Raw genomic sequence first — 23,657 nt, 5'->3', positions numbered from 1 at the left:
CCCAAACAGTTTACAATCTAAATATAGACATGACGGATCAAGGGTGGGAAGGGAAATGGAGGCATAGAGGGGAAGTGAATTGCCCAAGGTGACAGAGTCAGTGGCAGAGCCAGGAACAGAATCCACGTCTCCTGGAACCTTCATTATCCAAGTAACAAGTGGTGAAAATCAAGTTAAATTTTAAAATTTCCTTCCAGTTTAAAAAAAGCTAAGGTGATATTAATCATACACATATGGTTGTTTGTTTTGGTTTTTGAACTACATTTTTAATTTAACTGTCCCTTTAAACTATGGCCATACCATATACTGTGCTGACGCTGCATTCATTCTCAGAAACATTTAATTCAACATTCACTTAGTGCACTCCTCATAGAAAAATAACACCATAAAATAACCTATATCCCTTCTTATGTAAAATAGCATGGCCTGCCCAAAAATACCTTGAAAGACAAAAGTATTGTATGCTGTAATCTGAGAAACTTTGGGGCTGATGGAGAAGGGAACAAATATAAACCAATTAAAAAGGACCGAACATGTACAATCTATGAATGACGGTCTCAGCTCGGATTGTTTACACAGACTCCTGCCCAAGGTAACCATGAAATCATATCCTTCAATGAACTTGCACTCTTACTAGAGAGCCGAAGGACTGCCAAGCCACATGAATGAATCATCAAGAAACTAACAACATAAACCTATTAGCTGGTCAAAGGATTATCGTGCGCTGCAAGTGGAACCAGAGAAGAAAACACTGGTATGCGCTGTACAGCACATACTGAGATCGCAGGGAAAAAATACACCGGGCTCCGAAGAGATTAAAAACAGAGCTTGATTTATCAGCATTTCAATGGAAAGCCAAGCCCTAGGAGTTAAATATACTACAAAGTCCATGTTTAAAGCAAAGCCAGAAGAGCGCAAAGCTGACTATACAGTACAGTGTATGGTTTCGATTTCTCATTTCACGAACCAAGAGAGGCTCAGATGCATCCATGAGAACGCATTTTACTGAGCTGAAAGAGCAACAAGAGAAGCCATAAAACAAAGGCTGAATGGTAGCCTTAGAACAAAAATCAGCATCAAAAGGCTGTCAGGTAAGCACAGAGCAGCAATCTACCCAACTGTGGAAATTAAGCAAAAAACACTATGGAGCTAGGGATTCTTCTACTGAAATATTTAAGGAAAAACTGAGTCCTGTTTACCTGGTGTGGAACAGCAGCATGCCATGCAATTCTCACCAGCAGCCAGGCACTGCAACCAGAGGAATAGCAGGCCCACTGATCAATTTTAAAGAAAGGCAATATGTAAAAAAAGCCTGATGGAAAAGGGGCCGGACAAAATTTCACACATGGTTACCTCCTAAAGAAAAGCTGCTCCTTGAATTTCCCAAAGACAGAGCCTCTGGAGTTACACAGGGCTCCTAGACTTTTCAGGTAGGCTGTAGCCAGATGACTTATGAAGTTGAATGTCTGATTTATGAATCGCTTCCTATCCGTAACTTCAGTAAACTGGGGACTCACCCTTCAGCATGTATTCCCTTTCCTAGTTTCACATCAGCAGCCGTAAACTGCTGCAAAGTGAGCGCAGAAAATAAACTTTTTTATTTCCAAAACAAATTCTAATTTATTTGGTTGGGAATGGAAACTATTGAAAGACCATAAACAAAGGGGAATAGTAAATCACAAGATATCAAGTTTAGGGTAAGGGTCTGATCAGCTGTTGTGGGAATTGGTGCTGTGTAAGTTGTAATTTAACGTCTTCATTAATAATACAGTAAAAGGGGTAAAAGGGCATGTTAATGGAAGTCTGAAAGCTCACTAACTTGGGAGGAGTCTTGCATCAGTCTGGACAGAGAAGGAACAGGGAGATGGCGAGATTAGAAACATGAATAGACAACAAAAGGAGATTCCATTTGGAAAATCTAATACTTTAACAAATAATAATAATACATGCAATAAATCCGGCAAACAGTAATACTAAAAAAGACCTAAGGGTGGCAGTAGACGGGAAATTAGACAAGACTCTGTAACAAGACAGTAGCCAAAAAGGCCAGTGAAGTCTGGGGCTGCATACAAAGAAGCATCACCATTACAAGACAGAGAGGAAATAACCCATCATATGGCTTAAGAGTAACCACACATGGAATAATGCTCTCTGCCATGGGCACATCAATACCAGACACATGTCAAAATGGAGGGGTTTTAGAGAAGAACAAAACGATCAGGAGGGCTGGAAGGACGGACTTAGGAGAAAAGAGCTAAACATGTCATTTGACGAAGAGCAGAGCAAGCAGAACAATCAGGGACATTGTAGAACACTACAGACATTTGAAAGGTGTGAACACCAAAACGGCAGAAGAAGTGAGCGTGTGCTTCAAGGTGGCATTACTGGGATTAATAGCATGAAATTGGGAAAAGGACAATTTAGGCTGAAAATCTTCCTGACCAGCCGTGGAATAGTTTTCCTAGGGAAATAGTGGAAGACTCATTTCTTGGGGTTTAAGACTAGATTGGACAAGACACTAGAGAATGCACCATACAGAATAATCATGCTCTGGCTGGGAGATGGACTGGACAACTTAGAAGGTCTTTTCTGTCCCTAATTTCTATGAATCAGTAACTATCTGCAAAACTTTATTAATGACTCAGGCCTCTGATCATGCAGAATGCAATGCAGTGGTGGATCTTGGAGAACTGGTAGCTCCACAAGGTTGCAAGGAGAATAGCAAGTTTTCCCAGAAACTCTGTGCTGCTCACTCAAAATCTAAATCCAACTAGTTACACTACTTTTTAGATCTCCCATCTCTCCCACAGAAAAAGCCTGTAGCAAATCACAAACCTTACAAATCTACTGTGCAACTCCATGAACGCTGGGTAACAGGAAACTGCCCCTTACACAACAGAAAGATAACGTTTTCCTCCATGGGAGAACGAGGGAGTAAAACGGGGTGGATCAGCAGATTAATGGTCCTGATGATTTACAGAGAAGTTTGTGTAAAGGCTCCAGGTAGGGCCTTTGTTAAGGAAGGAGATATATACAGTAACAATGGATGACAGCCAATGTATAGTTCCAAAAGAGGCTGAGTCATCTGCTTATATACCTCAGTGGCGGGAAAAAAGCCAGATTCATATAATATTGGTGAGGAAATCTCAATGGAGTTGAGTTAGGGAGTGAAAAGTGAAACACAGCACTCCTGTCTGGCTAGAACACAAACTTCTTGTGGCAAAGACTGTGGTAGAGCACTGGACAAGGGGGGAACTGAGCTCAAAAGAAAGAGGATTAGAAGTCCGGGCAGCAAGGGGAAGTGCGGAAGAGATGTTTGTGCAAGCAGCAAGTATCCCCGTTCACTGATGCCATATCTGTTTCTGGAGTGGAATCTCCTAAAAGAACATGGATTGAGGCAGCGGAAGAGGTTTGTGGACATCACAGGTGGGGAAAACCCAGGGAAGCAGAGGGATGGCAGTGGCCTGATGAAGTGCAAATAGCAATCTAAAATAAGAAAATGGCGCATAAAAGAAAAAGAAAGAATCCGAGTGTAAATGAAAACAAATACAAAGAAGCAAAGCAAGCTGCCAAGAAGGCAGCGAAAAGGGCCCGAGATGACTTGTACGCTGAGCTTGTAAACGATCCACAGCTAGCTGGCAAAAAAATCTAAAGCATTACAAAAAATGAGATGCTAAGGGAAGGAGGATGGTATTGTAACGCCAATTGTAAATGATGACCAGGGGATACCACTAGTAACACCTGAACAAGTGAAGGAGAGGTGGAAACAATGCTCTGAGAGCCTTTTAAATCAGGCAAACCCATTTAGGGTGGAGTTACCAACACATGACCCTAATGTGGAACCTGAGCCTCACGTAATGGAGGGTGAGGTGAGGGAGACAATCCAGGTAATGAATAACGGTAAGGCATCAAGACTTGATGAAGTGACAGCAGACTTGGTGAAAATATCAGATGAGCAAGGCATAAAATGGCTAAGCAGAGAGACAAGACAATTCCCGAAGGCTGGTGAGACAAGACAATTCCCGAAGGCTGTTGCAAGTCTATCCTGGTCCCAATACTGAAGAAGGGAAGCTTCCATGAATGTGGAAACTATTGAGGGATAAAACTAATGTCACATGGGATGAAGCTACTGGAACATATCCTAGATACTAGAATTAGGAGAATGGTGGATCCCCTCCTTGAACAAGAAGAGTTCCGCTTTAGGAAAGGATGAGGAACCACAGATGCCATGTTTGTAAATCAGCAAAGGACAGAGAAGCAGCTAGAGCACCAACAGGATCATTTCTGGGCTTTTATAGACCTCGAAAAGGCATGCACTAAAGAGGACAGAAGGATGCTCACACCAGTGCTGAGGAAATACGGCACTTCTGAGGATTTAGTAATGGGGAATGCCCTACATACACCACCTAAACCAGTGATCCAAACATGTTTTGTAATGACAAATCTGTTTGAAATGAAAGTTGACGGCCCCAGGGGTTGGCTATAAGTCCACTGCTGTTTATCATATTGATGGACTGTCTGAATATGAAGATCCCAATGGAAAAAGATGAGAAGCTGCTCTATGCAGATGATACAGCAATGAGGGCACCCCCAGAAGAGGAAGCCGAGGAAACAGTAAGCCAGTGGTATAACTAGCTAAGCTGGCATGGGATGAAAATGAGCATGACTGAAACCAAGTTCATGCGGATCACTAGAGGTGCTCCAGGGAAATTGGACAGAGAGATTAATGGAGTGAGACTAAACCAGACAGAGCAGTTTCAGTACCTTGGTGGGCCGGGTAGGTGCCATAAGAGGAGTTACACAAAGAGACAGATTTCTAAAGGAAAGTATTAGGATGGAAGTCAAAGTCCATGATGTGGCTGACAAAAACAAGAAGGGCAACTTCACTGACTCGGACACATGCAGAGGATGAATGAGAGAGACCTGGTGAAGATAGCATGGCAGGAAAGGGACTCCAAGGACAGCCAAGGAAGCAATGGATGGATTGTATCAAATATGGCGGTCAGCAGGTGGACCTTAGTGCCGCCGTGGACAGTGGAAGATGGCGGGTGCTTGCACGATGACCCAACCCCAGCTGATGGGACAAGGGGAAGACAGAGAAGGAATATACACACTAATATCCCGTTTCTGATCAACATTCTTTCCCTCTCCACTTCTAAGACCATACACGAGGTCACCCTCCCTCCAGCCTAGAGACAAAGCACACCTGTAACTCAGGACACAACTCTGCTTCCTGCACCCTCCATTGCCTCAACACTAGACCAGTAGACTGGTTTGCTGTTTTAAACTAAATCCGGGGTGCAGAAATCCAAGTACATTTGAGCATGTATTCTTAAGTCTTGTCTAAACAACAAAAACTACCCATTGGATAATTTACCATGGGTTGCCTGCAACAGGTGCAACCTAACTAATGCTGGAGCTGGTTCGTCCTTTTCTATGCTTGTAGCTAAACTACGTTCAGCACTGCTGAAGAAATCATGTTTAAATCCTTGATCCATTTGCTGCTGACAGGCCCTTCCTTCAGCTAGGGAGGCTATTACACAAAACATTGCCTCATGAGAGTTGCAACTCCCTTCCAGAACTCAAACGTGTTTTCTGCAAAGCCCACTGGGGTACAAAAGGGCAGGAGTCCTGCGACTGCTCCCAAATTAGTTCCTCACAACATTAACCCTTTTACCATGTAGCTTACCCTTAGTCCTCTCCAATAGCTTGAACCTCAGAGCATCCTGTTACAATAGATGCATTTAAACAGGAACAGAATGAGGTCTGAAAACAGAACATCAAGTGCCCTAATTCTCTAGCAATTGAAACAAACAAGGCCACCAGGCTTTTAAACGTCACACTGGTAGGTGGCAGTTTCATGAAGGAACAATGCAGCCAGATATCAAAAGTGATTCTCTGAACCGTCTGTTTTGTCTGTAACAGGGTGGATTTTAAATGAACCCCCTTACATGAAAGGATGCTAAATGTGACACGTTAGAAAAATGCATCAACAACAGAGGCAGTGAAGGTTGTGCATAAAGGATGAAAGTCATCCCTGTGCAGAGGGCCAGTCCAAGGCCCCTCCACAACATTTCAGTGCACAAAGGTGAGTTTCAGCCCAGGTTAACCACAGTTGTCTGAAATGCCATCTTATTCCACGAGACATTTGGCATTCCCAAGTAGTATTTCATATTAGCAACAGTCTGGTGGCAAGACGTAGGGGACCATGAATTCATTTCATTTGTTGTCACAGAGAATTGTAATGCTGCCTTGCAAAATGCCACTGGCCCAAAGTGAGATTTAATTTTTGGAAAGGACAAGTAAAATATCACCAGTTTTTCATTATCATTAAGATGCAAACGGGTTCAGTGCCTGGACTGGAAAATTGTCATGATAATTTTGCAAAGCTGCTTTAAAAAGAGACCAAAGTCTTTGCTTATTTCACCCACCCTTTATTGTGTGAGCTACGTGAAGGGAAGTTGTTAAAACAGAACAGAAGCTGAAATTACACTTCTAAATGAAACTACATAGTAGTCACAATAAAAAGGGAGAATTCATCAGGAAAACCAAGCCACAGGGTGCAAGTAATCCTGACCATGCAGTGCCTAAACCTAGCTACTGTCTCTGGATACACCAGAAAATGGTCCACTCCACTCTGGCACTACACATTCAAACAAGCGACGTGCTGTACCACCAACACTGGTAACATTCATCCACCTCCTCCCTCCCCCAAACTCTGAAATAGAAATGTGAAAAATTACCCGCAACAGCTCTGCTGATGATGGCCTTTCCTGAGGTATTTTCTGCAAGCAGTAATCAACAAATCCCCGAAAGGAGTCTGTCCTGTATATAGAGAGAGATTTGAAACGGGAAATCAATTCTAGGTCCAGAAAGCACACTGGTGACTTTCAAAATTTATCTGTACCAGTAAGAGAAAAATCTGTATTTTTTTGTTCTGGAATACAAGGCAAAGTGGATAGTTTCCAAGTGTACCAGGTTAATTCCCTTGGTTCTTCAATGCAGGGAGAGAATCAGCAATGGAGCAGACATGGGCACCCACAGTGAGGGGGAAATCACAGGGTGTGTTGGACAGTAAGATGTTCTGTACTGAGTTCAAGTCTTTTTACTCTAGTGAAGATGAAGTTTGCACTAGCTGACATCTTCCATGAGAAAGATGCTTTCCTTTTAATAACTCAGTGATACAGATATCCATTTTATCCGATCACCACTGATAATGCACCAGCTGTAGCACTAATTCAGGAGAACATTTAAGCACATGCTTACTTTAATGGGACTTAAGCAATGCTTAAGTGCCTTGCTCAACTAGGGCTGGTATCATGAAGGATTCCTTGCCTCCCCACACCCGGGAAAAGAAAAACAAACAATCTCCTTGAGTGTATCGTTCCCTCCCTGCCAATAAAACTCCTACATTAACTCATTTCAACAAGAATAATATTTCTGTACAGACTACACTGATATCCTCATGTTCTTAGTCTCTATCTTCATTTTTACGTCAACGTGAGGACGCAAGTGACAGTAGAAAAGCCAATCACTAAGAGAGATGCTGTATTCATATGCTGTATTCAGAGCTATTGGTATTCTGCAGCAATCTTCCCCTTAATTTCAGTAACCAGGCCTTTGGATTCTCTGGTGCTCCAGAGCAGCAGATGGGAAAGTCTACGGCAGCTTCACATAGGTTCTAGTGAATTATGACAATGAATGCTCCTCCTGCGTTATTAAACTTAATTTATTTTATTCTGCCCCTAGATTTTTTATTTTCCATGTGCTGTACATGAAGCACAGTAACTGCATAATAAACATTGTCACGATGGAAGTTAGAGGTTTGGGTGTGTGTGTAGATCATCAAGTTTTTGGCACCTGGAAAGGTGTGCAAGGCTGAGTGGGATCATGGGATAAGTACATTAGCTGAATGTTTCTATTATGAAATCGCCAACATATTTGAATGGACATCGTTAGTTTTCAGAGTTAACCTACAGTGATAATTGGGGCAAGTTCATACCCCTCTCTGAGATATTGTTTAAGCTGGCTGCAGACTGAGGCAACCAGTATTGCCGCAGTTATACTTCACTTTTGGAAAGTTTCCTTTGCAACCAAAAAAGGGCAAGACGTTATTTAAAATCAAAGCTTGGATTCTGGAACACAAGCCCGGGGCAAGCTGAGAATTCTGCAACCATGGAGCATTGAGTATATTTGACAAAGCTCCTAAAGTGACTCCCTGAAAAGCGAATTGAATCCACCCATCTGCAGCTTTCCTTCCTCACAGTTTTTGCTGCAGTCACACTTACACCTCCTCCTTCAGCCAAGCACCATTCACGGCTTAAAATTCTGTTGATACAGACTTAGGTTGGCTTAACACATACACAAACATTTTACTTCATACAGTATCTACAGGCATGTAATTAGTACCTGCACACATCTGAGTGCAGGACAGCCAAGTGACAGCACGTCAAAGCGAAGCCTACCTACTGGAGAATATTTGTGCAGTAGCAGACATAGAACTTGACAGCTGATAGTCAATCGCTACCCAGGAACAAGCACTTTCCTTCTCAGATATTTAAGCATGTGAAGGGTGCTGGAGAAGCCAAGGGTTTTCAGGAAAACAAAAAAACAAAACAGAACTGATAGTAGCATTCTTACCATTCATTTGACTGTAACGTAGGGGAGTCATTCTGGGCTATGTGATATAAGGCACTCATTGCATTCATGTTGAAAAGGGGAGGCTTCCGCTCAGCTGGAAAGACAAGAGAGAGGAGTGATAAAGCAGGGAAGGAAAGGGAGAAAGACAAGGAAGTTCAAGCAAGGTGTCACTGCTAAATAATATAGCTCATTACTGTCGTCATGCCACATAAACCAATTATTTTAATCTCCTAGGTTAGTTCAGGACAGCCCTTTAGGGAAAACTGTTGGTCATCTGAATGCTGGACGGGACAGCTCCCGAGAAATCTAGTGCAACCCAGTGGGTTTTACCCGTAAAAAGGTTTCTGATAACTTTTACCCTAGTGACATCTTCACAAGTCTGGCCTGCTACAGTAAATACAGCACAAGAAAAAGCTATCGGTGCAAGTGAAACACGTAACCATCTGCCCCGGAAAAGCTGGGAACTGGCACCTAAAAATGCTGGGTGCTCTGAGTGACAGTACAACTGAGGCGAAAGAGGACGAGAAGCCTTCCACTTTGGTGTCCTTGTAATTGCAACCAGAAGGAAGACAACTTGCTTGCCTACCTGCTTCTTTCCTAAATTCCTCCTCAGCTCCCCTGAGCCAGTTACCCCTGGCAGTGCACTTGTGAAAGGGCACTCAACTACTGTCCATCTGTGCTTTCCCCAGAACGGGGCACTACCGCCAATCAGTGGATTTTACATAGAAACAGAGGCAAGAGGCCAGTTTTCACCCTGGTCCAAGGTCAGACATGCCATCACTCAGTGCAGCAGGATTTTGAAGTTCATGTCAGGTCAGAGCCGAGCAGCTGCTTGTCCCTGACATGCAATGTGCATACAACTCAATTTTTTTTTCAGAATACTGCGCAACTAATTTTGGCTATGCAAGAAATTAGGTCCCCACTATTCTGGGTCAAGACAAACACTTGAAAGCCAGGCCCTGGTATCTGAATAAGAAAACTGATAATTTTCAAAAGGATTAGCAACAACAAGAAATACTTTGTAAAAGGGCTTTTAAGATCCTTGAATGAAAAGCTCCATGGAAGTTCAAATATTAATTAAGCCTCAATGCCTATGTGGGTCTATTATAATATCCATTTTACAGTGGGGGAAACTGAATCACAGAGAGGTTAAATGACTTGTTCAAACCCACAAAGCAGGACGGAGAAGTGAACCCAGGAGCTCTGATTATCCATTCTAAAATACAAACGGCATCAAGGTGAGACTAGACCTAGGAACTTCAATGCAAGATTAATATTTGCCAACCATCACACAGCACGAGAGATGGAACTAACCCCTTCCTGTCAGACACAACATTTCTCCCCATCCCTTGTCCCCTTTGCCAATCCCCAGGTACTGCTTCCCAGCTGAATGTTTACCAGAAGTACCATGTTCAGAGAGCTTGCCCTGACAAGCAGAGGTCACTTCTGATAGAGTACCACAAGCACAGGTTTGATATAGGTTATTCTTTTCCTTGAAAATTATCTACTGAACAAATGCAAAGTTAATTTTCAGATGTGCACAGCTGTTCTATCCAGCAGTTCTCTCAGCAACATGTGCTAGTGCTAACTAGCCAAACAGTTGCCATTCATTCCTTTTGGGTGTTTTTTGGCCTATTCTCATTGAAAGACTGACTACTACCTGCTGTAGTGCCCTGTTTATTAAAGCCTTCTTAAAATCCAACTCTCAAGATCTAGAAGGTCCCATCATAACAGGGTTTTGTCTGAATGTTTAACTACACTTAACAGCTATCAAATTGGAGTTGGTTCCCACTTTGGCGTCTTATCCACTTCCTATTGTTATCCATCGAGGGCTGTGAATGTGCTGGTCTCTCTACAGAACACAGAAGATGTGGCCCCAGTCCTCCAGACACAATTCACCTGTATGGACAGTGCGGTTCAGACACACGATAACCAGATGACCAATTTGAGAGTGGTAAAAATAATCCCATCTCAATGTGTGTGTGTGTGTGGGTATTTTTAAAATGGCTTCTGTGAATGAACACTGAAAAGATATCATGGGAGAATCTGGTTTTAAGCAGGGATTTAAATGGAGCGAGTAGTGATGCTCGCCAGAAGAGGCAGTACCGAAGGAGGCATAATAAAGAATGGAGGAGGATAGACAGTGCATGGCTAGGTGGTGGCTGGCATGAGGGGAGAGGAAGAAATGAGACTATCAAGTATTGTACATGATTTTTTAGTTTCCTTTAGTTGAGGCACCCAGAGGCTGCTGGGCCTGGGTGTCTTTAAAGACTTAAATGTAGCAATTTAAAGACGACAAAAGTCATGTGTTTTCCAATTCTCAGAAGGTGCCTTTCCACAATGGCTCTATGCAGGGACAGGTCTACAATACAGAGTCAGCACCACAGCCATCTTCTGACATCTCCAGGAGCGATCACTCTCTGCGATTATGTCGGCACTGCAGCTAGGAGCAGGCTTCACAGCCTAGGTAGACAGACCTGCACTAGGAAGGCTAGCACACTAGAAACAGCGTGCGCACTGTGGGTCCAGCGATAGCCACTCAAGCTCAGACCCAGTGGGGTGGGCTTGAACTGAGCTGCTGCCTGAGCCACAGTGTCCACACCGCTCAAGCCCCACTTGCGCGAGCAGGTCAGGAGGCTTGCTTTCCAGCCACAGTCTAGAAGATCCCGTCAGACTTCATTGCTGGAGCTTAACAGACTCTGTGCACAGAGAATCAGGTGGAGTACTTGGATGGTTGAGGCTGAATTATCCACCCACTCACACTGCTTGCTCGAGAATTTGATATTCAGGTTCTTTCCTGTGCATAGATTGTGGTTATTCTTCTGCAGGTCTAGTAGAGTCATCCTAGGATGATACTGCAGCAGTGAGAAACCACATGGACTGAAACAGAGTGTTTGGTGAGATACAGCCTAGGAAGGGAGGGCTGAGTGAGGATTTTAGAATTATTTATATAGCAACTCCAACAGTTTGACAGGGTTTAAGGCATTTATTTTTAGATCTGAGGTTACATGAGTTTATCAACTTTACATACCAATAGGCCCCGGTCCTGTAAGTGGTTTCAAAAAAGCATGTTGGAATCTTTATTGTTAGCTGTTTGCTCTAGGCCAAATTCAACACTGGTACAGGAGGACAATTGAAAGTTACACCTGCTTACACCAACACTGAATTTGGTTCTATATCAAGAACTTGCTACCAAAGGGCTCAGTCTCAGGTATTGGACAGTACCTCAACTTCTACTGAAATTAAAAGGAGTTGAGAGCACACAGCGCCTTGTAGAGACATTCAGCAACAGATAGCATTGGGCTCAGAGTAAGAATCTGCCAGCGTCAGGAGGAGCTCCCCTGTGGTGACTGCAACCAATCTACTCTGGACTCATCCATGTGTATCTGCTGGAACTAAACCGTAAACTTGGGGAATAGGGTATCATTCAAACAGAACTGCAGAAACTCTGATCATTAAAACCCACAGTCATCCAGGAGGAAGCTCAACTTCCAAACCTAGCAGCTAACGAAGACACCCCAATCCTACATCTGGATGCTTAAACGGTCTCATAGGGATGTAAATGCTCCTTTTCTGTTCCTACACTAAGCGCCAATTAGAGGAAATAAATGTAGGTTTGGGATGGTTTCTTAAGGTCTCCCTTTTTATTCAGAGGAATCTGAATATTGTATCAGCCACAGCAGCTTCAGTGCATCTTCATCTGCCAGCAATGGAGAAACAGCCAAAAGCCAGCTCAGGCTAAAAACATTAACAAAGGCTAACCAAGCTCTTTTGTGCTCAGAGTTGTTATTCCTTGAGCACATCAGGCTAGTATAAAACACAGCAATGGTGATGGTTAACCCTTGTTCTACCAGAGAGGATGAAGTGTTTTAAGTCAAGCATTTACCTGCAGGGTTTTCTAAGTGAGTCAAGGTCTTTTTATTTAAGAGGGAGAAGAATCTTCCAGTCTTTTAGGGCACCAGAATAAGTCGCAAATTCAGACTGATGGGTACTTGGCAATGGAGCAGAACAATGTATTTACTCACCTAACTCAATGCACGTGATCCCAAGAGACCAAATGTCTACCTTCCCATCATACTGTCCTTCGTCCATAGCCAAGATCACCTCTGGGGCCATCCTACCAAGCACAGCACAAAACATAAAAGTTATAAGGAAAAACAATCAACAGCACAGACCTTCTTAAAAAGACACCTTCATGATCTTCAGTAGCGCAGCAGCCCTAGAACTTAAAGAATCAACATGGGGCTGAGGAAAGCCAGGCTGAAATAAAACAACGCTTATCTGTATTAGCAGCTCCTCCAATAGGCATTTTTAAGAAAGGAAAGAAAACAAGAAGCCAACCTGGATCATCTTGCTGTTAGTGCAACATGCTGGCACATGGGAGACCCACACCAATCTCAAAGGCATTGTCCCTGGAGTCAGCCAGCAGAGGCTGAAGTGTCCTAAAGGTGTCACTTTCAGTCTCCCCAGAGATGGTGGGTTTTTCCACTGGCACACCAGGAGCATTTTCCAGCAGACATGTGCAGCCTGTGAGTGAGCTATGAAAGGAACAGGGGAATCTGGAACAGAGTGGGGAAATATGGCGGTCCAGAATAAAGGGAGGGGTGAAAAAACAGGGGACCTAGCTTGGAAAAGGTTCAACCTCATAACTTGCTACTTCAGAGAGGAAGTAGGCTTCTCGCCCCAGGTACTTGCTTAGAGGTGGGCAGTAGGTAACCTCTGGCATCAGTGCCTAGATCATCTGCCATGAAATAAATGGAGTGGGAAGCTGTGCTGGGCTACTGGGTTAGGAACATTAATCAACTCCAATGAACATCCAATAAGTTTCTTCAAAACAGAGTTCTAAATCATTTGTATGCCTTTCCCTGCTGCACAGTCAGACTGGCAGGGCACTTGTCCCTCTTACCATAGAGTTTGTCCATCACCTAGGGCAAAGATTCATTTTTGTAGACTCTTGGCACGATGTTAGTTGAAAAGTTGACAGTTGCCATATCAAACTGTGCTGCAAAACCCACCTTTTCTCAAGGGCACTAAGGAGGAAAGTGGGTTGAAGAGCTGGATGTGGAGGTTTTAAAAGACGGCTCAGTTACTGTTACTGGTTAAAACAACGAGAGTTCTGTAGCACTTTAAAGACTGACAAATTTAATTTCAGCAGGCATAAGCTTTCGTGAGCTTCAGCTCACTTCCTCGCATCTGCATCTGAGGAAGTGAGCTGAAGTTCACGAAAGCTTATGCCTGCTGAAATTAAATTTGTTAGTCTTTAAAGTGCTACAGAACTCTTGGTGTTTTTGCTGTATACAGACTAACACGGCTACCCCTCTGGAACTCTGTTACTGGTTAGAGGTTTTTAATGCCAGATATTGTTTGTGAAGCGCCAGACGTGAGAGAGAGACCTATGAAGACTAACGTGTCCCAGCTCTACTTACCAGTAAGGTGTCCCCACAAAGGAGTTGGCAGGAGAGACTATAGACGCAGACCCAAAATCAGCTAGTTTCACCTGACCTGGTTCTGTTAGGAGAATATTTCCAGCTTTAATATCCCTTTGGAACAAAAGAGGAGAAGTGCAATTTTGGTTACAATAAAAAGTGCAGTGATACTTCAGTTCATTAGCCTTTCCTCAGAATAAACTTCGAAGCTGCATCAAAGATTTAAAAGCCCACAAATAGCTATTATTTACTCATGTTTATTATGATAGCACATAAGAGCCAGCCAAGAATGAGCTCCATTATGCTAGGCACTTTGCCAACACAGGGCAATATAGGCAGACTCTGCCAAGAGAGCTTACAATCTCAATAGACAAGACAGACACCTGGTGGGGAAAAGGGTGTCACACACAAGCAGAGTGGACAATGTGAGGGCAGCAGGTGTCAGGTTTTGTTGTTTTTAAGTTATAAGCTAAACAGAGAGAAAATCCAAGGGAGAGGGGACACAGAAAGGGACAAGGCAGGGGAGAAGAAGGTAAGAGGGGCAGGCATGGAGTGACGCTTGAGTAAAGAGAATGGGAGGGCAAGGGGAAGAGAAAGTCCAGTCAGAACTGTAGAATGTCTCTGAATGTCCCGAGGTTCCTACTTTGGCTGCTTCTGCGACAGCTCCTACTGGCTGGAGAAAGGGACTCAGTAATCATGTGGCTTTCCTAGGAATAGTGAACTGCTAGGCGCTAGAAACGAGAAGAGATTAATGATGACCTTGTGGTTTAGCTACTGCACTGAAACTCAAGAGATCTGGGTTCAATGCTCAGCTCTGCCACCTTGTATGACCTCAGGTAAGTCACATCAGCCATCCCGTGCCTCATTTTCCCCATCTGAATGAGGATACCACTATTTTCTCATCTCACCAGGATACAGCGAGGGTAGGATTAATTAGAATGGTAGGGGCTCAAATTATGGTTATGGCAACCCTATAAGTAGAGACACAAGCTGTACAGATATGAAACCATTTAGCAGATGTGAAACAAATTCTGAAGTGCCAACAGCAAGGGGGTTAAATTCAAATGAACTTGTGAAATGTTGCTAAAAGGTTAAAGCATTCATTCCAGGACACTTGGCTAAGTGCCTATCTACAGCGAGGGATAAAGTCACCTAAACGTGCTTTACCCCCAACCTCAGGACCCAGACTTGTTTGTCTAGTCTTTGCTACATTGGAAACATCTCTTCTCCCACTTCTTCTTAATATAAAATTAGGAAGAAAAACCAATAACAAAAACAGTGTTTTATGAGATCCAACTCTAGTGATATGCTGCCGGCTGAAAGACACAGCACAGTGATGTACTGTAAAAACGGAGACAGCATTTGGATAATGAGGGGAAAATAGTACACCAGGGATGTTTTCACATGGCAGCATCTCAGTTATTTGCTTCTGCAAAAGCAGGTCCTCAGTAGAAATGGAAGGTGAGCTAAAAAACCCAGCTGAGTCAGGCGGTTAACATTGTCGAACTCGGCATTGCCATAAGGAATGTGTTCAAAAAACATCACGATACACAATGCACCATGTGAAATCTGCAGTTTTTCCTACTCCGTAGCTCACTACATATGTCCCTGAACAGCATAAACCTTTACATCATTATCTGTATTACTGTAGCTCTTAGAGAGTGAAATGTGCTTAGGGTTCTGAACACTGATATGAGACGATCCCTATCCTAACATTCTAGACAGGCAAGACAGACAGGGTGGAAGAGAAACAGAGGCACAGAGAGGTAAAGTGATGTGCCGAGGTCCCCTGACTCCCGGTCCAGAGTGCTATTCGCTATCGCCCCTCTCAAACTTAATACTATACTTAATATTAATACTTATATATATTATACTATACTATACACACACACACACACACACACAATACTTATATATATATATATATATATATTATACTATATATATATATACACACACTATTATACTATTCAAGTATATACTATACTTACATATTAATACTTAAAACTATACTTAATATTAATACTTAATACTAGTCCAACAACTTTTCACCAATATTTTTGTACCAGTGTCCCACTTAGGGGAATTCACTGAAATGTCTGAGTGTGCTTGCCTGTGCAGAGAGTTTATTTCTGTAGGGTGCACCTACAGAGAAGCATTTTACAAACGTGCCCTGTGTGTGCAAAGACAAAACCCAGAAAAAGTGCAAAATACTCTGGAAGCATACACCATTATTTCCAGTGCTACCTCCATTTTTATCTCCAGTTCACTCTCACCTGTGAAGAATTAACAGAAGCTTGTGGACAATAATCAACAGTCCTATGTCACCAGAAAAAAGCCTTCACTGAGTAATGATGTACTGCCCATATTACAGTTATTCTTAGCAAGGCTAGGACATTGGATTCACTGGGGTAACAAGTAACAGTCCACATAAAGAACTTTGGGTGTGGACAAATATATTTGCTCCTTGTTAGTTTACAGTTTTAATCTTGTATCTGCAATTTAAAAGAAAAACAGCTTCATCCTATTGCATTCCACGCAGCTATGTGGGACAGATATATCATGTTAGAGAACAGAAGAGGATGCACAGCTAGGAAAGTACACTTCTCCTGTCTCACCACATGGTGTCCCCCTTATGCTAGGTCACGCTCAGCTTGTCTGCCTCTCTACGGGGCAAGAAAACAGACGTTACATGCAGTGTTGCAGCCCTGTTGGTCCCAGGGTATTAAAGAGACCAGGTGAGTGATGTGATAGCTTCTCTTGGACAGACTTCTCCCGCCAACAGAAGTTGGTCCAATAAAAGAAGTTACATGGACAGTTTGGTCTGGTGGTCACTCGGTGGTGTGGCGTATGTAGAAATAATTTTGCATGGAGGCAGATGAAAGTCAACCTCAGTGGAGGCCTACACTTTCCTCTGAGAGACGGTCCCCTGCAATTGGACCATCACTTATTATTCATATTACTGTAATGCTTAGTAGCCCCAGTAATAGACCTGGACACCACTGTGCTGGGTGCTCTAAAAACATAGAACAAATACAGTCCTGGCCCCAAAGAGCTGTCAGGGTAAATGTGAGACAAGAGACAATGCAGACAGACATGCAGTACAAGGAAATAAGACAATAGTGAGGGAACAATAAGACAATTGGCTTCATCAAGGCAATACTGTGCTCTATTAGCAAAGGAGGTCAACCACAGAGTATTCGTCTTCCATAATTTCAGTCCCCAGGGTCTAGCAGAGAATCAGAGCGCTCTTGACACTCTCTGCTGTGGGACAGATTTTCCTCCCCACCTCCCGAGTCAAGGTGTGGCCTTGTGGAGTGTGCAAACAGCCATGGCTGAGAGCATAATAATAGTTTTGCCTCTGCTACTGCAGAACAGAGTGGATGACAATTCCAGCGAAATGGTTTTCATGAGGTATCCATGACACGTTAACAAATCAGAGTGTCCCTAGCGCTTCCGAAGAAAAATGCTCATTGTAGCAGCCGCAGGATGTGCTAACTGCCTCTCGGCCAAAAGTCAGTCCACAACATGACATTAGGCTACCAATATGGAAAGGATTTGAGCCCCATAGCTGGTTTCAAACTGGCTCTGGAAATGGAGAATCCTCCCCGTCTCACTGATTCTGTACTAACCCAGATCTCCCCATTTCATAGCAGGCCCCAACCTAAGGGATTAGGATTGACCAAAACATGACAAGAAACACACATGGGTGAAATCATGTTAAGTTTCTGACAAAAAACAGGAGAGTCAGAAATTAAAATTGCCACACACTGGCAAATTTTACCTTATGCAATACAATTTTCCAACCCAGCTCAAGTCTGGTAGCTGGTCTGGGGGTTTATGCCTGCTGCTTCAGAGAAAGATGCATTGCACAGATTGTCCACTTGTGCAATGCTTTTCCCTGGAGAAATGGTGTTTCTTCCTGACCTCTGCAGTGGTCGGCTAATTTCCTGAGGCATGAATTTTACCTACTCATATCTTAGCAAGTATGGTATAACCACTACTATTATTGGTCAGAAAGTTAATCAAGTCTCTTGAATCTGGCTTATGTTTCATTTTACACACCTTTAAACTGTCAAGTATCTTTCCTGTATTTCCTTTGTCATCTCTGATCTCCAACATTCATGTATTTCCCTAACTGTTTCTTCCCTCACATGCAGCTCTGTTTGTGAGATTGAGAGTGAAGTATTTGGAAAACCACTATCACAGCAAAATAAATTGAGCATTGGATTGTGGCTTCACTAATGATTGCAGCAGAAGAGCAGGCTCATTAACAAGGAGACAGCTTCTGTTTATAAACATACTCAGTCTGGCATCAGCAGTGCTGAGAAAGGGGATACAGAAAGATGACAAGTGTGTCGGGAAGCTTTGGTTAAATATTACCGTTTTATAAAACGTTATCCAAGTATAGCAGAGCAATTCTCTAAGGCTTCTCATGAGCCCTCAACTTAGAGCAAGATAAATGGAAACATGGCAGCACTAGACCGTACTCTTACCTATGAATCTTAGCATGAGAATGCAGGTAGGCCAGCCCCTGCAAGGCACCATGGGTTATGGCAGCAATCTCCACTTCCTGAAGTGGTTTCTTGTGAACTAAAGGGTTTAAACAACAAGCTGGGGTAAGTGTGATTTGTTCCTTGCCAAGGATTTACACAGCACTGGGACAGGAAGAGTTATTCACATTCTTGGAACACAACAATTGACCTCAGCAGGCCATAAGCAGGGAAATACCTATAGACAGGCTATGTATGTCCTATGGCAAAGTGGTAGGAGGAGGGCAAGATGTATAGCATATAAAGTAGAGGTGCCTAAGCACATTCTATAGCCCTCAAATATGACCAGCACATGCCTGTGGGGGACTATAGTTTAGATAGAGGTGTGGCCTATAAAGTAATACTTTAGCAAGCTTGAGCTTGGGTTTCCTACTGCTCTTTACAGGTACTGTGAATGACTTGGGGTTTGGTTGTAGTTCTGTAGTCACATTAGCCTCCTGCACTGCAAAACCATCTGCAATTATTCCTTCGAACTGAAGGGCAAGGACAAAGCTGATCAGTTGCAGGTTTCCATTGTTGCTGAACAGGCAGCAAGCAGTTCCTGTTTATCAAGGAAGATACAAGCCCAAGAGAAAGGCTGTGCGTATTTATTTTTTCATTTCGCAATATGTAAATGTGGCAATGAGGTACAGCCCTTGGGCTCCTGGCAAATTCTCAGTGTGGCCCTTGGCATCTTCAAGTTTGGTCAACCCTGGTATAGAAAATACCAGGGTTAGAAGCCCCATGCAGGACTTAGCTATGACTTAAGGCACTAAGAGGGGTCACCGGAAGTACAGACAGCCTGTCATCTGTGAAATGCTTTCCACAGCGCCTCGCTCAGCCAAAAACCACCCCCTTCCAGAAAGCAATATTCTGAACAAACACACGGTAGAAATGATACTTCACAGCTTACCTTCTAGCAAATCAGAAGCTGACCCTAAGCAATATTCCATCACCAACTGTAACAGAGAGAAATAAACACAAGCATTAGCCACTAAGGAGGCAGAATACCCAATAATGGAGATACACGAGGCGTGCACTCTGACTTGGTCATACAGCGACAGGCAATCAGGAGCTGCTGTGTTTCGCACTGGCTCGGCGCACCAAGTAATATGGAATCCTACAGTTAAAGAATGGCCCATAAACAACTGGCCTTTCCTAGTCCTGACTCAACCAGATGTAGCAACAAGAAAGAGACATTTGTGGGTTTTAAAGCTGTTTACACAGGGCACCTCTCACTCCAGTTTGAGTGTTTGATGCCATCTGCAGAGTCTTTCAGGGGCCCTAACATAATGCATCATCCTAGCCCAGGAAAAATCACAAAACCTTTTATCAAAGCAAGGCTCCCAGACCTACTCCCCTGCCCAATGAATGGGAAGAGGTCCACAGTATCACCAGCCCCTTCCTCAGCCCAGCACACGGCCGGTGAATCCTCCTTCCTTGGGCCAATCACATCCACTGGCCCAAGACAAGGCCTCTCCAACCCCATCTCTATTTTGCTTCAGAACCTGAGAAAAGTTAACTAGCTGGGCCAATAATAAAATTTGGGAGGACATGGGAGGGGAATGGGTAGCTTAGTTACCTTGTGTTCGTGCTCCATCATGGTAAGTTCCTGGCCACTGGGCGTGTGGCAAAAATGGCATATTTAATTCCGGGGAAAGGGGTGAGTTGCACTGCTCAGTAATTATGGAGCAGCAGTAATAGGCTCCCAAGGGAGCTCGGTCCAGTCCACTGCTGCCGAAAGCCTGGTGGTTACAGTGTAGGGCCTCCAGGGAGCGTAAGACACAAAAAGGCACGTGGGGAGACAATGATCCAAGGCTTTTGCTGATTAGTGGAATCTGTGCTCTCACCCGCCTCAAGTCACTGAGGCTATGTCTACATTGCCGGCGAAATTCGTCAGCAGTCAACAGGAGATATGCAAGCTACATAGAGTAGCTTGTGTATCTCCTTTCAATTTCCTAACTTCTACTTATCGCAGTGTCCCCACAATACTGCATAATGCCCTCCCGTCGAGGCAGCGTTACTCTTTTGGCAGGGGTGGATTAACACCGTCGATTTACGGATTGATGGAGCGGGTCTCCATTGCCGCTCAATCGATCCCACAGAATCGACCCAGCAGCGCCAACAGTAGCGCCATCAATGTAGACATAGGCTGAGCGAAGGCCTTTTTTTTGAGATACAAAGAATCGAGTCGTATTAAATGTAGATCTTAAAACTGATTGTATGAATTGTAATGCCTTTTTTGCTGGACTAACTAGGATCGACTTGTGCATTAACTTGCATTAGTTTTTTGTGTCTTTAATCAATCTAGGAATAGAAACAAATCTAATTAATTAACTATGTCATAATTTATAATCTAAGAGTTTATTGTAGAATGCCTACTACTCTATTCTAGCCCCAAGTTGGCATTTTACATTATATAGCCCAATATGTTTACCTGCTGAAAGCACATTAAATACGATAATTATGGCAGGAAGCCAACTAACTATTTGCATATTTTCCTAACAAAAATTAAAAACAGAAGCTGATTTTTTTTCTTCCCCATAAAATGTAGGACTCCAGGGCTACAAGTGCAGTTAGCAGGATTTCTTTGAACTCAAAAAGTGAACCCTAACGTGGATTTTCACAGCTGGAGCATGTTTTAAAATGACTCTGTTTATTTCTCCTCTTAATGAAATGTGAAAAATCGAAAGCAGCTTGAAGCACTCTTGCATGGAACGCAGAAGACCACAAACACAACATTTGGCAGCATCCCCTTAGAGCTGGATATTTTCAGTTAGTGCTTATTTGGTATTTCTCCGGCTACACTATTTCCAGTAACGCCATTCAGCCGGTTAGAGACAAAGCATCAGCATGTTTAGTATGGCCCAGGCACAATGCTTTGCGGTATCCTTTACTCTGCACACAATGCATGCCAACAACATCCAATTAGGTGTGTCTTGGTCAGGGGTGGATCTAACCTTCCCATTCAACCAATGCACTCCACTAAACTGCGGAGGGGGCACCAGACACCTGCACCACCCTCTGCCCTAGCACCACAACCCTTGTCCTGGCCTGGGGAAGAGGGGAGATGAAGGGATGCTAAGCAGCAAGTCCCCCCACATTCACCCTGCAGTGGTGTTATTCCTGCCCTGCGCAACTCAGCCCAACTTCCGTCTTTGGACTCCAGGCACCAGATTGCAATGCCACAAAACCATTTAAGTTTCACCCAACTGCCGTTCGGTCACAACTGAGGGGCAGCGGGGCCAAATTTGAGTGAGTGGTGTTACAACATGGCACGTGGAGTCAGTGTCACTCAGGTTTGGCCAGGGACTCTTGGCTAGGTTTAGTTAGAAATACATAGACTAGGCTTGGTCCAGATCAGTACCTGGATGGGAGACTTCTAGGGAAAACCTAAATGCTGCAGTAAGTGGCATTCCTCCCTCTCAAACAGCACTGAGCACTGCTCCAACATAATGCTGAAGGGTGCAATGCTTTGGGAGGTGCCAACTTCCAGAGAAGATGTAAAACCAAGGCACAAACACTTGTAATTAAAGATAGAAGTTAAAACTCCTGTAAAAGTGTCTATCTAGCCAAACATCAAGTTGGGTGATTATATTGTGCCTACTGAAGTTGTCTCTGCAATTTCAATTGGTTAGAAGACTTCATTTCCAGTCCTAAACTGTTGTGTATTGTTGCTGAGTGCAGTTAAGCAGCTGCAGCTTTCCAACCCAGAGAACGCTGCATTTCAGTAGCAAATAAACTGATGTGTGTGTATACATGCGTGCATGCACACACTGAAGTTCGCAATGCATCTGGCACCCATCTGTATGAAGGGCACTTTTATATCGATGTAAGAGCAGAATATTAAAATCATTACTGTGCCTTTCATCTGAGGGTCTCAAAGCATTTTGCAAGCATTAAGCAAACCACAACCCTCTGAGATCTAAGCATTTCAGAAAGGAGAACTGCACAAAAATGAGGAAGTTAGTGAAACAGAAATTAAAAGGTACAGTGTCAAAAGTGAAATCCCTGCAAGCTGCATGGAAACTTTTAAAAAGACACCATAATAGACGCTCAATTTAAATGTATATCACAAACTAAAAAGCATAGTAAAATGACCCCAAAAGTGCCACCCTGGCTAAACAACAAAGTGAAAGAAGCAAATAGAGGTAAAAAGGCATCCTTTATAAAGTGGAAGTTAAATCCTATTGAGGAAAAGAGCATAAACTCTGGCAAGTGAAATATAAAAATATAATTTGGAAGGCCAAAAGTGAATTTGAAGAACAGCTAGCCAAAGAATCAAAAAGTAACAGCAAAAAAATTTTTAAGTACATCAGAAGCAGGAAGCTTGCTATACAACCAGTGGGGCCACTGGATGATTAAGATGCTAAAGGAGCACGCAAGGAAGATAAAGCCATTGCTGAGAAAATAAATTAATTATTTTGCATCTGTCTTCAAGGCTGAGGATGTGAGAGAGATTCCCAAACCTGAGCCATTCTTTTAAGTTGACAACTCTGAGGAACTGTTCCAGATTGAGGTGTCATTGGAGATGGTTTTGGAACAAATCGATACATTAAACAGTAGTAAGTCACCAGAACCAGATAGTATCCACTCAAGAGTTCTGAGCAACTCAAATGTGAAATTGCAGAACTACTAACTGTGATATGTAACCTATCATTTAAATCAGCCTCTGTACCAGATGACTGGAGGATAGCTAACGTGATGACAATTTTTAAAAAAAAGGCTCCAGAGGGGATCCCTGCAATTATAGGCCAGTAAGCCTAACTTCAGTACCAGGCAAATTGGTTGAAACTACAGTAAAGAACAGAATTATCAGACACAGAGATGAACACGATTTTTGGGGGGAAGAGTCAACATGGTTTTTGTAAAGGGAAATCATGCCTCACAAATCTACTAGAATTCTTTTAGGGGGTCCACAAGCATGTGGACAAGGTTGATCCAGTGTATATAGTATACTTATATTTTCAGAAAACCTTTAACAAGGTCTCTCACCAAAGGCTTTTAAGCAAAGTAAGCAGTCAAGGGATAAGAGGGAAGGTCCTCTTCTGGATCAGTA

At 43.2% G+C, this 23,657-nt stretch overlaps 1 protein-coding gene across 1 annotated transcript in view; it reads right to left on the bottom strand.

Annotated features, from left to right (window-relative positions):
- TAOK3 (TAO kinase 3) overlaps window positions 1-23,657 on the bottom strand; it is a 141,940-nt gene that overhangs the window by 43,762 nt on the left and 74,521 nt on the right. Inside the window, exons 6-11 of the mRNA XM_067550123.1 lie at window positions 19,512-19,557; window positions 18,563-18,659; window positions 14,067-14,180; window positions 12,666-12,757; window positions 8,641-8,734; window positions 6,744-6,825 (exon numbers count right to left, since the gene is read on the bottom strand). Coding sequence (XP_067406224.1) covers window positions 6,744-6,825; window positions 8,641-8,734; window positions 12,666-12,757; window positions 14,067-14,180; window positions 18,563-18,659; window positions 19,512-19,557 — 525 coding nt within the window. The remainder of the gene's footprint in view (window positions 1-6,743; window positions 6,826-8,640; window positions 8,735-12,665; window positions 12,758-14,066; window positions 14,181-18,562; window positions 18,660-19,511; window positions 19,558-23,657) is intronic.

This window comes from Emydura macquarii, unplaced genomic scaffold (genome assembly GCF_026122565.2).
Source record: "Emydura macquarii macquarii isolate MOO-44397 ecotype Brisbane River unplaced genomic scaffold, CSIRO-AGI_Emac_v2 contig_1254, whole genome shotgun sequence".
NCBI lineage: Eukaryota > Metazoa > Chordata > Testudines > Chelidae > Emydura > Emydura macquarii.
The sequence above is the reverse complement of the archived record's forward strand: the minus strand, read 5'-3'. Positions and strand labels throughout refer to the sequence as shown.